This window comes from Gorilla gorilla, chromosome 2 (genome assembly GCF_029281585.2).
Source record: "Gorilla gorilla gorilla isolate KB3781 chromosome 2, NHGRI_mGorGor1-v2.1_pri, whole genome shotgun sequence".
In the NCBI taxonomy this organism is placed as follows: domain Eukaryota; kingdom Metazoa; phylum Chordata; class Mammalia; order Primates; family Hominidae; genus Gorilla; species Gorilla gorilla.
Window position 1 is genome coordinate 43,002,370 of NC_086017.1, and position 13,913 is coordinate 43,016,282.

General features: G+C 41.8%; 1 protein-coding gene across 1 annotated transcript in view; it reads left to right on the top strand.

Annotated features, from left to right (window-relative positions):
* Positions 1-13,913, top strand: part of CRTAP (cartilage associated protein) — a 29,312-nt gene that overhangs the window by 9,712 nt on the left and 5,687 nt on the right. Inside the window, exons 3-6 of the mRNA XM_004033814.5 lie at positions 880-1,051; positions 6,363-6,491; positions 8,976-9,121; positions 10,605-10,688. Of these exons, the coding sequence (XP_004033862.3) occupies positions 880-1,051; positions 6,363-6,491; positions 8,976-9,121; positions 10,605-10,688 (531 nt within the window). The remainder of the gene's footprint in view (positions 1-879; positions 1,052-6,362; positions 6,492-8,975; positions 9,122-10,604; positions 10,689-13,913) is intronic.

The window sequence follows — 13,913 nt, forward strand, 5'->3', positions numbered from 1 at the left end:
CCAATTAAACCTCTTATTTATAAATTACCCAGTCTTGGTTTTTTTTTTTTTTTTTTTGACAGAGTCTCGCTCTGTCACCCAGGCTGGAGTACAGTGGCACGATCTCAGCTTACTGCCACCTCCGCCTCCTAGGTTCAAGTGATTCTTGTGCCTCAGCCTCCTGAGTAGCTGGGACTACAGGCATGTGACTACACCTGGTAATTTCTATATTTTTAGTAGAGATGGGGTTTCCCTATATTGGCCATGCTAGAGGTATTTCTTTATAGCAATGTGAGAACAGACTAATATACCTGCTCTCAAACTTATATTTTTCTTTTCGTTCCATTTTAAAAACCAGTTTTATTGAGGTACAATTTATATACAATATATTTATCAATTTTAAGTGTGTAATGCAGTAAGTTTTGACAAATACATCCAGTCCTGTAACTGCCATCATAGTTACGACATAGAATATTTTCATCACCCCTGAACAATTTCCTCTTGTCCTTTTGTAGTCAAGTTTTTGCTGTAACCCCTGACTTCTGGCAGCCACTGATCTGATCTCTGTCATAGTTTTCCCATTTTCCTTAATTCAGATTATTATCAAGGGCCTGCTACTTTTTGAATTGAACTAAATAAGAAATGTACCTATCATAAGCAAAGTAGAAAAATCTAGATATAAAGTAACTCACTGATTGACTTCTTCAAGGGCCAGTGTGGCTTCTTCAGAGCTAATGAGAGCAAGCTTGGTGGTGGTCTTGGTTCCCTTTGAGATTTCATGACTGTCTCCCTTCACGCCCGAGAGCAAGCTTGGTGGTGGTCTTGGTTCCCTTTGAGATTTCATGACTGTCTCCCTTCACGCCCAAGAGCGAGCTTCACTGGCTTCTTCATGCCTTTCAGAGCCTGTTCATCCGAGCAGTGCGGGCATACAACGGTGAGAACTGGAGAACATCCATCACAGACATGGAGCTGGCCCTTCCCGACTTCTTCAAAGCCTTTTATGAGTGTCTCGCGGCCTGTGAGGGTTCCAGGGAGATCAAGGACTTCAAGGATTTCTACCTTTCCATAGCAGGTTGGTGGTAGGTCAATAGGCTCACTACTCCCATCGAATAGTCTTCCTTAGATGTCTGGTTTCTGCCTGCATGCCTGCTAGATGCCTGGAGCGGCCTCTGAGGAATTTTTGAGCATACTTATTAACGGGTAACTGAGGGTAGTCACCACCTGCATAGATAAACCTTTGACTTGGCAGGGGCTTCTAGTGAAATCACTGAGAGAAGGTTCAAGCACAGGCCTGCCAAGGTAGAATTCTGTGTCTGCCCTACTTGCTTACAGATTTCCTACAGTCATTTTGAAAAATAAAAATGGGCCCAGGAGCACCTCAGTGACTCACATTACTGAGATAACTTTGATGATGGCAATTTTCCAACACATGCAAAGGTAGAATGAACCTTTAAGTGGCCATCACTAAGGTAGCTTTTTGAAATTTTCTTTTCTGATTATAAAACAATGTGTGCTCATTATAGGAAGTTTGGAAAACACAGAAAGGAAAAATGAAGAAAGGAAGAAAATGTAAAACTCTACACATAGGTAGCCCAGATTTCTCTATAGTGCCTAGACATTTCCCAAGTGCTTTACTGGTCAGCATCACTCCAGAAACTGGGAAATGGCTAAGGGAAGCTCTTTCCCAAAGTGGTTTGAGAACACTGATCCTAGAACTGTGCCTTCCTGAAAGCACTAGATAAGTAAAATCTGGACTGTACCTTGGATAAAGGTATCATGTCTATGTACTTGTAAATAAGTCTGGGAATGGGCCGAGCACTGCGTCTCCCACTTGAAGAATCATTGTGCACTTTAGTGGTTAAAGGCCCTTAGAAATCCTGCAGTAGCGAAGCTCTTTTAAAGTTATTGAATCCAGGGTTTTCGGTTTTGTTTTTTTTTTCAGTCACTTTTTATTCATTAATCTCTTTCTACAAAGTAGGTTTGTTTTTTTTTTTGTTTTTTTTTTGCCTTAAGAAATTTTTTTGTTATGGAAAATTTCAAACATATACAAAAAACAGAGAGAAGCGTAGATAAACCACCATGTACCCATGACCCAACTTCACAATTGTCAACTCATGGCCACTTGAGCTTCATCTAATTCCCACCTACTTTTCCTCTCATGTTATTTTGAAGTTGATTCCAAATGCGATATTATTTCATTTGTAATATTTCAGTATATACCTTTACAAGGTAAGGACTCTTTGTTTTTTAAACATAACACCAAACTATTACCCCTGTAAGAATTTTAACAATCATTCTTTGATCTCATCATTAAATACCTAAACAGTGTCCCAATCATTTCAGAAATGTCATAAATACGTGTGTGTGCCTTTAATTTACCATTTGTTTGAATGAGGATCCAAATAAGGTCCATCCATTGCAATGGGTTATCTCTTGAAAATTTTTATTGTGGTAAAATATACGTAATATGAACTTTATTATTTTAGCCATTGTTCAGTGTACACTCCATTGGCATTGACTACATTCACATGATTGTGCAACCATCAGCACCATCCGTCTCTAGAACTTTTTATGTTTCTCCAAATTGAAACTCTGTATGCGATAACTCCCCATATCCCCTTCCCCCCAGCCACTGGCAACAACCTTTCTACTTTCTGACTTTGTGAATTTGACTACTCTAGATACATCACGTAAGTGGAGTCATACAGTATTTGCCTTTTTGTGACTGACTCATTTCACTTGGCATAATGTCCTCAAGTTTCATCCATATTGTGGCAAGTTGGTTATCTTTTATGGCTCGTTTAATCCATAGGCTCTTCCGCCATATCTTTTCCCCTTTGCTATTGAAGAACCTGCATTTTTTGTCCCGTAGAGATTCCCATGGTCTGGGTTTTGCTGACTGTATCCCCGTGTTCCTCTGTCTTCTGTATTTCTTGTAAATCAGTAATTGGATGTAGAGGCTTGAACAGGCTCGGTTTGATTTTGTTTTGGGGTTTTAAATTTTGGTGGGAGTCAACTGCTTCATAGTTGATGCTGAGTTCTTTCATCAGGAGGCACATAATGTCTGTGGTCTCTCTCCATCTATCTTTGATACAGCTAAGATATATATGTATTGTAAATCAAAGAGTATCTGAGACAAGTCTCAATCAATTTAGACAGTTTATTTTGCCAAGTTAAGGATGTACTTGTGACACAGACTCAGGAGGTCCTAACAACATATGCCCAAGGTACTCAGGGGACAGTCTGGTTTTATACATTTTAGGGAGACATGAGACATCAATCAATATATGTAAGATGTACATTACTTCAGTCCAGAAAGGCAGGACAACCCAAAGTGGGATGGGGTTTCCAGGTCATAGGTAGGTGAGAGACAAATGGTTGCATTCTTTTGAGTTTCTGATTAGCCTTTCACTGAATATGCAATTTGCAGGAATAGTCGCTTATGCTTTAGTCTGGCTTAGTGAAACAACAGAGCAAAGGAAACAACCATATATACATTTGTTGCTGTGAGCAGAGGGATGACTTTGAGTTCTGCCTGTCCTTTGTCCACAAAAACTTCCTTGTGGGCAAATTATAAGAGAGATTTGTGGCTTTTTTTTTTTTTTAATTTTTGTAGCTATCTTATTTAGGAATAGGATGGGAAACACATTTGTCCTACATGGTTCCCAGCTTGACTTTTCCCTTTGGCTTAGTGATTTTGAGGTCCTGAGATTTATTTTCCTCTCACAGTATAGATATATAGATATTTAGAGTTTCTTTAGTTTTTATTTTTAAATCATTTCAAACTTGTAGAGAAGTCGGAAGAATCATACAAAGAACTCTCATGTACACCTTACCTAGATTCACCAATTTGTAACATTGTGCCACATTTACTTTATTGCTCTCTCCATATGAGCTGTGGGTATAATTATTATTGTTATTATTTTATTTATTTATTTATTTATTTTTGACATGGAGTTTCCCTCTTGTTGCCCAGGCTGGAGTGCAACGGCGTGATCTCGGCTCACTGCAACCTCTGCCCCTTAGGTTCAAGCGATCCTCCTGCCTCAGCCTCCCGAGTAGCTGCGATTACAGGCATGCACCAACACGTCTGGCTAATTTTTATATTTTTAGTAGAGACGGGGTTTCACCACTTTGGCCAGGCTGGTCTCGAACTCCTGACCTCAGGTGATCCACCCACCTCGGCCTCCCAAAGTGCTAGAAGTACAGGCGTGAGCCACCGCGCCCGGCCTATTATATTTTATTTTTGAGACTGAGTCTCGCTCTGTCGCCCAGGCTGGAGTGCAGTGGCGCGATCTTGGCTCACTGCAACCTCTGCCTGCCGGGTTGAAGCAATTCTCCTGCCTCAGCCTCCTGAGTAGCTGGGACTACTGGCAGGCGCCACCACACCTGGCTAATTTTTTGTATTTTTAGTAGAGACAGCGTTTTGCTGTGTTGGCCAGGCTGGTTTCAAACTCCTGACCCCAAGTGATCTGCCCGCCTTGCCCTCCCAAAGTGCTGGGATTATAGGCTTGAGCCACCACACCCAGCTCTGTATAATTATTTTTATTTCAGAACTATTTGGAAGTATGTTGCACATGCATTATTACTCTTTACCCCATAATACTTCAGTTTATTTCCTAAGAACAATAATATTATCTAAATATCCATAGTAATTAAATTCAGGAAACTTAATATACTAGATACAATGCTGTATTCAATCTGTAGTTCATATTCTCTTTTTGTTAATTGTCACAATAATGTTCTTTCTAGCACCTTTTTTTTTCCTGGTACAGGTTCCAGTTCAGAATCATGCTTCCTGTTTATTTGTCATCTTCCTTTAGAATTCTTTAATCTGCAACAATCCTTTGGCCTTCTTTGTCTTTTTATGCCAATGATATTTTTTAAGAATATAGGCTAATTACTTTGTCAACATTCCTCAATTTGGGTTTCTATGATGTGTCTTCACAGTTACATTCAGGTTGTGTATTTTGGGCTGGACCGCTATATAAATGTCCTCCTCAGGATATCACGTCAAGATATGTATGATGTTTGTTTGCACCCTTATTGTTGATGTTAATTTTTTGTTGTTGGTGGTAGTAAGTATGGAGGCGTGTTTTCAGAGTCAACCAAAGTGGAATTAATAGTTCAAAGAGTAAATGTTTCTGTAAATTAGTTTTAGTGTTTTAAGGTATCATTTCGTACTTCCTACCAGCAATGTTTGAAAGTGCCTGTTCCTCTACAGTCTTATAAAATGTGTGCAACCCTCCTGGAGTCTTTTGCTTCTAGCTGTGTAAAGGGAGAAAAGGGGGGAGCCAAGGATCATGTGGGAGATTTTAGGAATTAGGCCTGGAAGTAGCATTCCTTAATTGTTACTCTCAACATGTCATTGGCCACGACTAGTCATATGGCCCCAACCTAGCTGCATGGGAATTGTAGTCTTTGACTATATTTAGGTTCACCTCACTCTCTTTCAAAGGCTGTGTAGATTCTATTATTTTTATATACTGTAATTTATTAATCCTCATCCTATTGATTGGCATTTAGGTACTTACAAGTTTGTTTGTTTGTTGTTATAAACAGTGTTTATGTATGCCTGTGTCTAAAGAAAATTTCCTAGAAGTAGACAGCTGGGTTGGAAAATATGTGTATTTTAACCTTTGATAAATTTTGCCAAATTGTTCTCCAAAAAGTTTGTTCCTGTTTTGCTTCCATCAACAGAATATGAGAGTGTAAGTTTCACTGTTCTCTTCTTAATACTACATTATGAATTTGTAAAACTTTTGCAATTTGGTAGTTTAAATTATTTTGGGGGTAATTGTATTTCTTAATTACAAAAGAGGTGTAGTGTCTCTCAATGTTTTTTAGACATTTTAATAATTTCTATTAATATCATTTGGCCATTTATATAGTGGATGTTCATCTTTTTCATATTGATTTGAAACAACTTTGTATATTAAAGATTTTCAGCTCCTTGTAGGTGTTGCAAATATTTTTCTTTTTCTTTTTTTTTTTTTTTTTTGAGACGGAGTCTTGCTCTGTTGCCCATGCTGGAGTGCAGTGGCGCGATCTCGGCTCACTGCAAGCTCCGCCTTCCGGGTTCACGCCATTCTTCTGCCTCAGCCTCCTGAGTAGCTGGGACCACAGGCGCCCGCCACCACGCCCAGCTAATTTTTTGTATTTTTAGTGAGACGGGGTTTCACTGTGTTAACCAGGATGGTCTCGATCTCCTGACCTTGTGATCCGCCCACCTCATCCTCCCAAAGTGCTGGGATTACAGGCATGAGCCACCACGCCCGGCCTGTAAATATTTTTCTTTTAACTTTTTCATTTGGGCAGGAGGCAGTAGCATATTAAGAAAGTAATGGATGCACTGCTCTGAAAATTTATATGTTTTGTTTCAGATCATTATGTAGAAGTTCTGGAATGCAAAATACAGTGTGAAGAGAACCTCACCCCAGTTATAGGAGGCTATCCGGTTGAGAAATTTGTGGCTACCATGTATCATTACTTACAGTTTGCCTATTATAAGTGTAAGTAATCTTCTGTGACATCTTGGGTGAGGCACTTAGTCCTTCTAAGACTGTAAAATAGAGGTAATAACTCTTAGCTACGGTTGTTGAGAGTTCATCGAGGTCCACTGATAACCCTGGTGCTATGCTTTGCACAAAAAGGCAGCATGGCTTAAGTGATTCAGGGCAGAGCCTGTAACCACACTGCCTGGGTTCGATTTCAGCCTTATCACTTACTAGCTTCTCTGTGCTTTAAATTCCTCATTGTGAATAGAGATTGTAGTACTAACCTCATAGGATTGTCCTGAGGAGTAAATGAGTTAATAGATGTGAAATGTCTGGGGTATTCCCACACTGGCACATAGCAAACTGTGTTTGTTTTTGTTATCATTATTTCCCTTCCTCCTCATCACTAGCTTTACTTTTCAGACTGTTAGAGTTTATTTTCTTTTCTTTTTTCTTTCTTTCTTTTCTTTTCTTTCTTTTTTTTTTTTTTTTGAGACAGAGTCTTGCTCTGTTGCCCAGGATGGAGTGCAGTGGTGTGATCTTGACTTACTGCAACCTCCGCCTCCCAGGTTCAAGTGATTCCCCTTCCTCAGCCTCCTGAGTAGCTGGGATTACAGGTGTGTGCCACCACGCCTAGCTAATTTTTTGTAGTTTTAGTAGAGATGTGGTTTCACTATCTTGGCCAGGCTGGTCTTGAACTCCTGACCTCAAGTGATCCACCCACTTCAGCCTCCCAAAGTGCTGGGATTACAGGTGTGAGCCACTGCGCCCGTCCTGTTAGTTTCATTCTAGTTGGTCCTCCCTTGATCTGAAATGGGAGTTTCTCAATCAGAACGTTCTAGTGGACAATGGGAAGCAAACATGGGAGAGAAGGAAGTTCAGGGTTAGACTTCAGAGCCTGCGTGTTTCGGCTTTTCCTCCTCTCCCTGTACCTGACTTTGCCAAGTGCCACTTGTTCAAGCAGTATGTCCCTTGGCAGTTCAGTTCCAAGCACAGAAGAATTATTAGGGACAGTGGCAGCAGGACTTCCTCTGCCCTAATGAAATGCCAGGGTCTAGCGGTGGCAGGTTTCTGGCTAGAATAGATCCCCTGGGTCGCCCCTTCACACTCAGGAGTGGCTGGTCTCAGGGTGCCTTGGGAAGAGTGAGAGAGGTGATCTTGGCTTTAGCCCTCCTTTCCCACTGTGGTAATTGTGTGTTTTTTTTTGGGGGGGGGGGTTTCCTCTTATCTCACCTCCCATCCTCTTCAGAACACAGTAAGCCTTGCACCCTGAAGGTCAGAAAAAGAAAAAGAATATGTATATATATAAATATAAAAAGCCATAAGGTCTTCTAGCTCACTGAGCATGGCTTGGTTCTAAATGTATAAAGCTAGAACACTAGGAATTTAGAAGTGTTCTGGATGCATCCGGGCTCTGGCAGCTCCCTGGGCCTCTGAAATCCTCACATGCCCTGAAAATCGCCCTGCATATCAGAAACTGGCAAAGACTTATCAACACTGGTGGACTGAGGCCTCTAGCTATGCTTGCTGCTTCCCAGGAAATCTGCTTTCGGGGATCAACAGTATGAATGAAGTGTACTTCCTGAAATGAGCTTCCTGAAAATCTGCCCCGTTTTGAATTTTTTCTAGACCACCTACCATGCTACATTGCTTGAGGGCAGGTGGTGTTATTTATATTTGAAGAGTAAATGCCCCTAAGGGCTGGCTTTAAAGTAGTCATTACAGGAAACAGCCACTGGGTGGCACAATTTATTCATACCCAAGCTTTGGCTTCTCCGGCCAACCACAGCTTTAGCAAAGGTACTGTTGTGTAAATTAGAGTGGAATGTGCCAGAATACATACCAGGGGCTTGTGTCTCATCACCGCTTCCTCATCCTGCACTCCCAAGACAAATCCCAAGCCCTGCAAAATCCCTATGCTGAAGGTACTGTCACAAGTGGGCAACACCAAGCAGAGAGGCTGGAGGTGGGAGTTCCATCCTCAGGAGGTGGCAAAACTAGGCGACTTTCCAAATCCCCTCCAACCCAGAGGCTCCACCATCCTTTGGGTTTTCCAGGTCTGGTTTAGCTGTAGGAGAGCTAACCTAGATCTGGAGACTGTGGTCCCATCCAGATGGGACCCAGACACTCTAGGCCCCAGATGAGACACCTGTTTGCTGAGCACATCCTCCCTGTCTCCCTCAGCCCCAGGACAATCCAGCTTTTTCCAGCTGCTTCCAGGGACCTGAGACCAGCTCAGGTCACCAGAGCTGGAAGTGGAACATAGGCATTTCTCCATAGGCATGTGCCTAACTAGAACTAAGTTTCAAGCCTGGCCTCCAGGCTGCCGTGGAGACCCCATCTGTGGCCTGCCCACCCAGGGCTGCCAGTTGGCCCCAGGCTCTCTGAAGAAGGACTGTGGAGAAGGGGCTTGTTCATATGGCCTTTTTGTTTAGAAGCAGAGAAATTATAGGGTGTGGTTTGCTGATTTCTTCATTTGTCTTTTCTTCCCAACCCTAGTGAACGACCTGAAGAATGCAGCCCCCTGTGCAGTCAGCTACCTGCTCTTTGATCAGAATGACAAGGTCATGCAGCAGAACCTGGTGTATTACCAGTACCACAGGGACACTTGGGGCCTCTCGGATGAGCACTTCCAGCCCAGACCTGTAAGTCTGGTGCACCACACCTTCCCTTTTCTCTTCATTCTTGCCTTCTGGAGAGTACCTCGTGCCTTAAGAGAAAGGGTTATTTTGGAAATAAAGGGGCTGGGCACGGTGACTCATGCCTGTAATCCCAGCACTTTGGGAGGCCGAGGCGGGCAGATCATGATGTCAGGAGTTCGAGACCATCCTGGCCAACACGGTGAAACCCCATCTCTACTAAACATACAAAAATTAGCCAGGCGTGGTGGCACGTGGCTGTAGTCCCAGCTACTTGGGAGGCTGAGGCAGAAGAATTGCTTGAACACAGGAGGCAGAGGTTGCAGTGAGCCGAGATTGCGCCAAAAAAAAGGAAATCAAGGAAAAGTCATTTTTTTCTGTAGTTTTGTGCATGTGTGTGTTTTAACATTTTACTGCTTCATTCTGATTTCTGAATCTGTAAAAACTCTACAAATTTCAAACATTACAGAAATATTTTACTTTGAAAACAAAATTCTCTCATAATCCTACACCTTCTTTCTGTCTCGGGAAACAAAATTCTCTCGTAATCCTACACCTTCTCTCTCTCTTTTTTTTTTTTTGAGACAGAGTCTTGCTCTGTCACCCAGGCTAGAGTGCAGTGGTGTGATCTTGGCTCACTGCATCCTCTGCCTCCTGGGTTCAAGCGATTCTCTTGCCTTAGCCTCCCGAGTAGCTGGGATTACAGGCGTGCACCAACATATCACGCTAATTTTTGTAGTTTTAGTAGAGATGGGGTTTCGCTGGGCTGGTCTCGAACTCCTGGCTTCAGGTGATCTGCCCACCTCAGCCTTTCAAAGTGCTGGGATTACAGGCATGAGCCACTGCGCCCAGCCTGTGCCATCTCTTTATCTCCTGCTTTAAAGGTATATATTTACTCATATATATAGTAAATATTTGTGTATTTTTATAAAAACAAGGTCATATTTACATAGTTTTACAACTTTTTGCAACTTTCTTTGTCTTTCTGACAATTTGTCGTGAATATTTCTCCATGTCACATCCATGTATCATCTTAATTATTATCCTTTAACAGCTCCCTGGTAGTCTCTTTTGCGGATGGACCATCATTTAATTCCCTTGATAGGCAAACTCACCACTTAGCATGTGTTGTCAGTGAACCCCATTCATTATATATTACTTTCAAAAGATTTTTTCTAATTGATCTTTGCTCTTGTATTTTCATTGGGATTTCTATATGCCATCTTGATTTTCATAAGTTTGTCTTCCACTGAGGGCTGGCCACTCTTTTTTAAAAATTGAGATATAATTTATATAGGATCGAATTCACCTTTTTAAAGTGTACAATTCAGTGGTTGTTAGTATATTCAGAGTTGTACAGCCATTACCTCTATCTAATTTTAAACATTTTCATCACCTTAGAAAAAACCCCATATCCTGTTCCTCCCTCCTCCCAGTTCTAAGATGAAAAGGTTGGTCCTATAAAGTGTTCTCTGTTGTGTCTGAACAGGAAGCAGTTCAGTTCTTTAATGTGACCACACTCCAGAAGGAGCTGTATGACTTTGCTAAGGAAAATATAATGGATGATGATGAGGTAAGTTTTCATGCTTAGCACATGTCTGGTGGCTAAGAGAAAATATTACTCACATCTTTGCTAAAATCACTGGAAGGCTGAGTCCTCCCTGAAGTAAGAAACAGAGGGGACCTTGAGAAAGACAGTTCCTGTGGGTGTTTCAGTGACAGTCAGAATGCTGGCATGGGAAGGAGCGGCTTTCTAGGAAACCTAGGCAGGAGTGCCACATTTCCTGATAGTGAAACGGGTGTGGGGCCATGCTCCAGGAATTCACAGTGGTCATTCTTCATCTTTTCACTTTATATAAAAACTGAATTTTTAATTGCTCGGCACTCTGAAGAGACATGGATACTCGCACCCCAATTTTTCTGCTAGACTATTGCTATTATTATTTTTTCTAAATTGCATCTTTACTGTAAGCATTTTGTCATTCTCTAGAATTGCTTGAAATTCCTGATTCCACCTTACTCAGCTGACCCCTTTTCTGACCCCGACTCAACTGGTTATGGAGTGGTCATTTTGTGATGGGGCAGCCTGGTCACAGAAAAGCCATCATTAGCGGTGGTATTTAGAGTATTTGTTTGGAACAAACTGGAAAATGCTTACTGAGAAAGCTGGGGACTTGTCAGCTGTTGGAGCTCGAAGAGAGCTGTGAGCTTGCTCTGGTCTGATCCTTCGCTTTATAGATGAGGAGCATGGGGCCAGCAAGTTTCCTGAGCCTCCAGGTCTGCTCTTCCTATACCCGTTTTAGGTGAAGTACCTCTGAATAAGACATCTTCATGGAATTTGTTTTCTGTCTACAAATATGTATGGGATGAACTCATCACTGGCATTAAACAACTGAGTCTCAGTTCTTTATCTATAAAATGGGAATAATAATACTGCCCTCCCAGGGTTGTGAGAATAAAATACTGTGTTGCATGTGGAAATGCTTTCTAAACTGGAAAGTGATGCAATGCCTATGTCTTGGGTTGGGTATCCTTGAAGCAGAGCCTGAGACAGGATCCCAAGATGCCACAGGGGCCATTCCCCCATTCCCTAAAGGAAGGAACACTGGCCAGATACCAACAAGATTGGCCACTGTGGTTTGCAAAATATAGCAGAGGCTGGGTGTAGTGGCTCACACCTGTGATCTCAGCATTTGGGAGGCCAAAGCAGGTGATTGCTTGAGACCAGGAGTTCAAGACCAGCCTGGGCAACATGGTAAAACCTCATCTCTACAAAAAATACAAAAAAATTAGCTGGGTATGGTGGAGTGCACCCGTAGTCCTAGCTACTTGGAAGGCTGAAGGAGTCTGGGGAGTTTGAGGCTGATATTGCGCCATTGCACTCCAGACTCGGCAATTGGAGTAAGATCCTGCCTCAAAAAAAAAAAAAAAAGGAAAGTATAGAAAAATATATTTAGAAATGGTAAGAGGAGTTGAGTTCCCAGTTATCCAGAGGCAAGCTAATATGGATATTTTGGTATATATCTTTCCATTTTTTTATTATTAAAGAAAAAAATTTTATAGTTTTAAATTTGTTTTTCTACATATTTATTATAAACTCAGCTATAATTATGTCTCATGACTTTTTCACTTTATATTATTATGTGAGCAGTTTCTCTTGCTATATTTTTCTAAAACAGCTTTATTTAGATATTATTCACAAAAAATGAAATTCTCCTTTTTAAAGTATACAATTCAGTGGTACTTGTTATAGCCACAAAATTTTGCATCCATCACTGTTATTTAACTTTAGAACATTTTTATCGCCCCCAAAAGAAACTCCATAGCTAAGTCACTTCCCATTACTCCTCTGGGCCAACATTCCCACTCCTGCCTCCACCTCCAGCCCCTGGAAGACTCTAATCTACTTTCTGTTTCTGTGGATTTGCCTGTTGTGGACCTTTCGTATAAATGGAAATATAGGGTCTGTGGTCTTTTGTGACTGGCTTCTTTCACTGAGCATATGTTTTCAAAGTTCAGCCATGTTGAACATGTTGCCTGTAAAATTTCCTTTGTACTACCAAGTAATATTCTTCTTTTGGATGTACTGCATTCTGTTTATCCATTCTTCAGTTGATGGATGTTTGGGTTGGTTCCACTTTTTGGCTATTTTGAATAAGGATGCTACGACCATTTGTGTACAAATTTTTGTTTGAACATAAGCTTTCCAGTTTTTTATACCTAGGAGTATATACATAGGTATTATGTTAGGCCATTTTTGCATCACTGTAAAGAAATACCTGGCTGGGTGCAGTGGTTCATGCCTGTAATCCCAGCACTTTGGGAGGCCAAGGCAGGAGGATTGCTTGAGCCCAAGACTAGCCTGAGTAACATAGTGAGACTCTGTCTCTACAGAAAATTTAAAAGTTAGCTGGGCATGGTGGCACAGGAAGTGTGGCAACGGCATCTGCTTGGCTTCTGGTGAGGTCTCAGGAAGCTTATGGTCATGGCAAAGGGGGAGCTGGCGTATGTCACATGGCAAGAGCATGCCACACTCTTTTAAACAACTAGATCTTGTGTGAACTCAGAGTGAGAACTCACTTATTATCATGAGGACAGCACCAAGACATTTTTGAGGCATCCGCCCACCTGACCCAAATACCTTCCACCAGGCCCCACTTCCAACACTGGAGATTACATTTCAGCATGAGATTTGGAGGGGACATGTATCTAAACCATATCAGGTACATACCTAGGAATGGATTGCTGGGCCATATGGTAACGGTTTAACCTGTTGAGAAACTGCCAGACTGTTTTTCAAAGTGGCTGCACCATTTACATTCCCATCAGCAGTGTATGAGAGTTCCAACTTTGCAATATCTTCAACAAAACTTAATGTTGTCTTTTTTATTAATAGCCATGCTAGTAGATGCAAGTAGTATTTCATTGTGGTTCTGACTTCCACTTTCTGTTGTTTTTCTTTTCTTTTTGAGACAGAGTTTTGCTCTTGTTGCCCAGGCTGGAGTGCAGTGGTGCGATCTCGGCTCACTGCAACCTCCGCCTCCCAGGTTCAAGTGATTCCCTGCCTCAGCCACCCTAGTAGCTGGGATTACAGGTGCACACCACCACACCTAGCTAATTTTTTGTATTGTTAGTTGAGATGGGGTTTCACTATGTTGGCCAGGCTGGTCTCGAACTCCTGACCTCAGGCGATCCACCCGCCTCAGCCTCCCAAAATGCTGGGATTACAGGCATGAGCTACTGCACCCAGCTTGACTTGCACCTTCTTAGTGACTATGTTGAGCATCCCTTCATGATT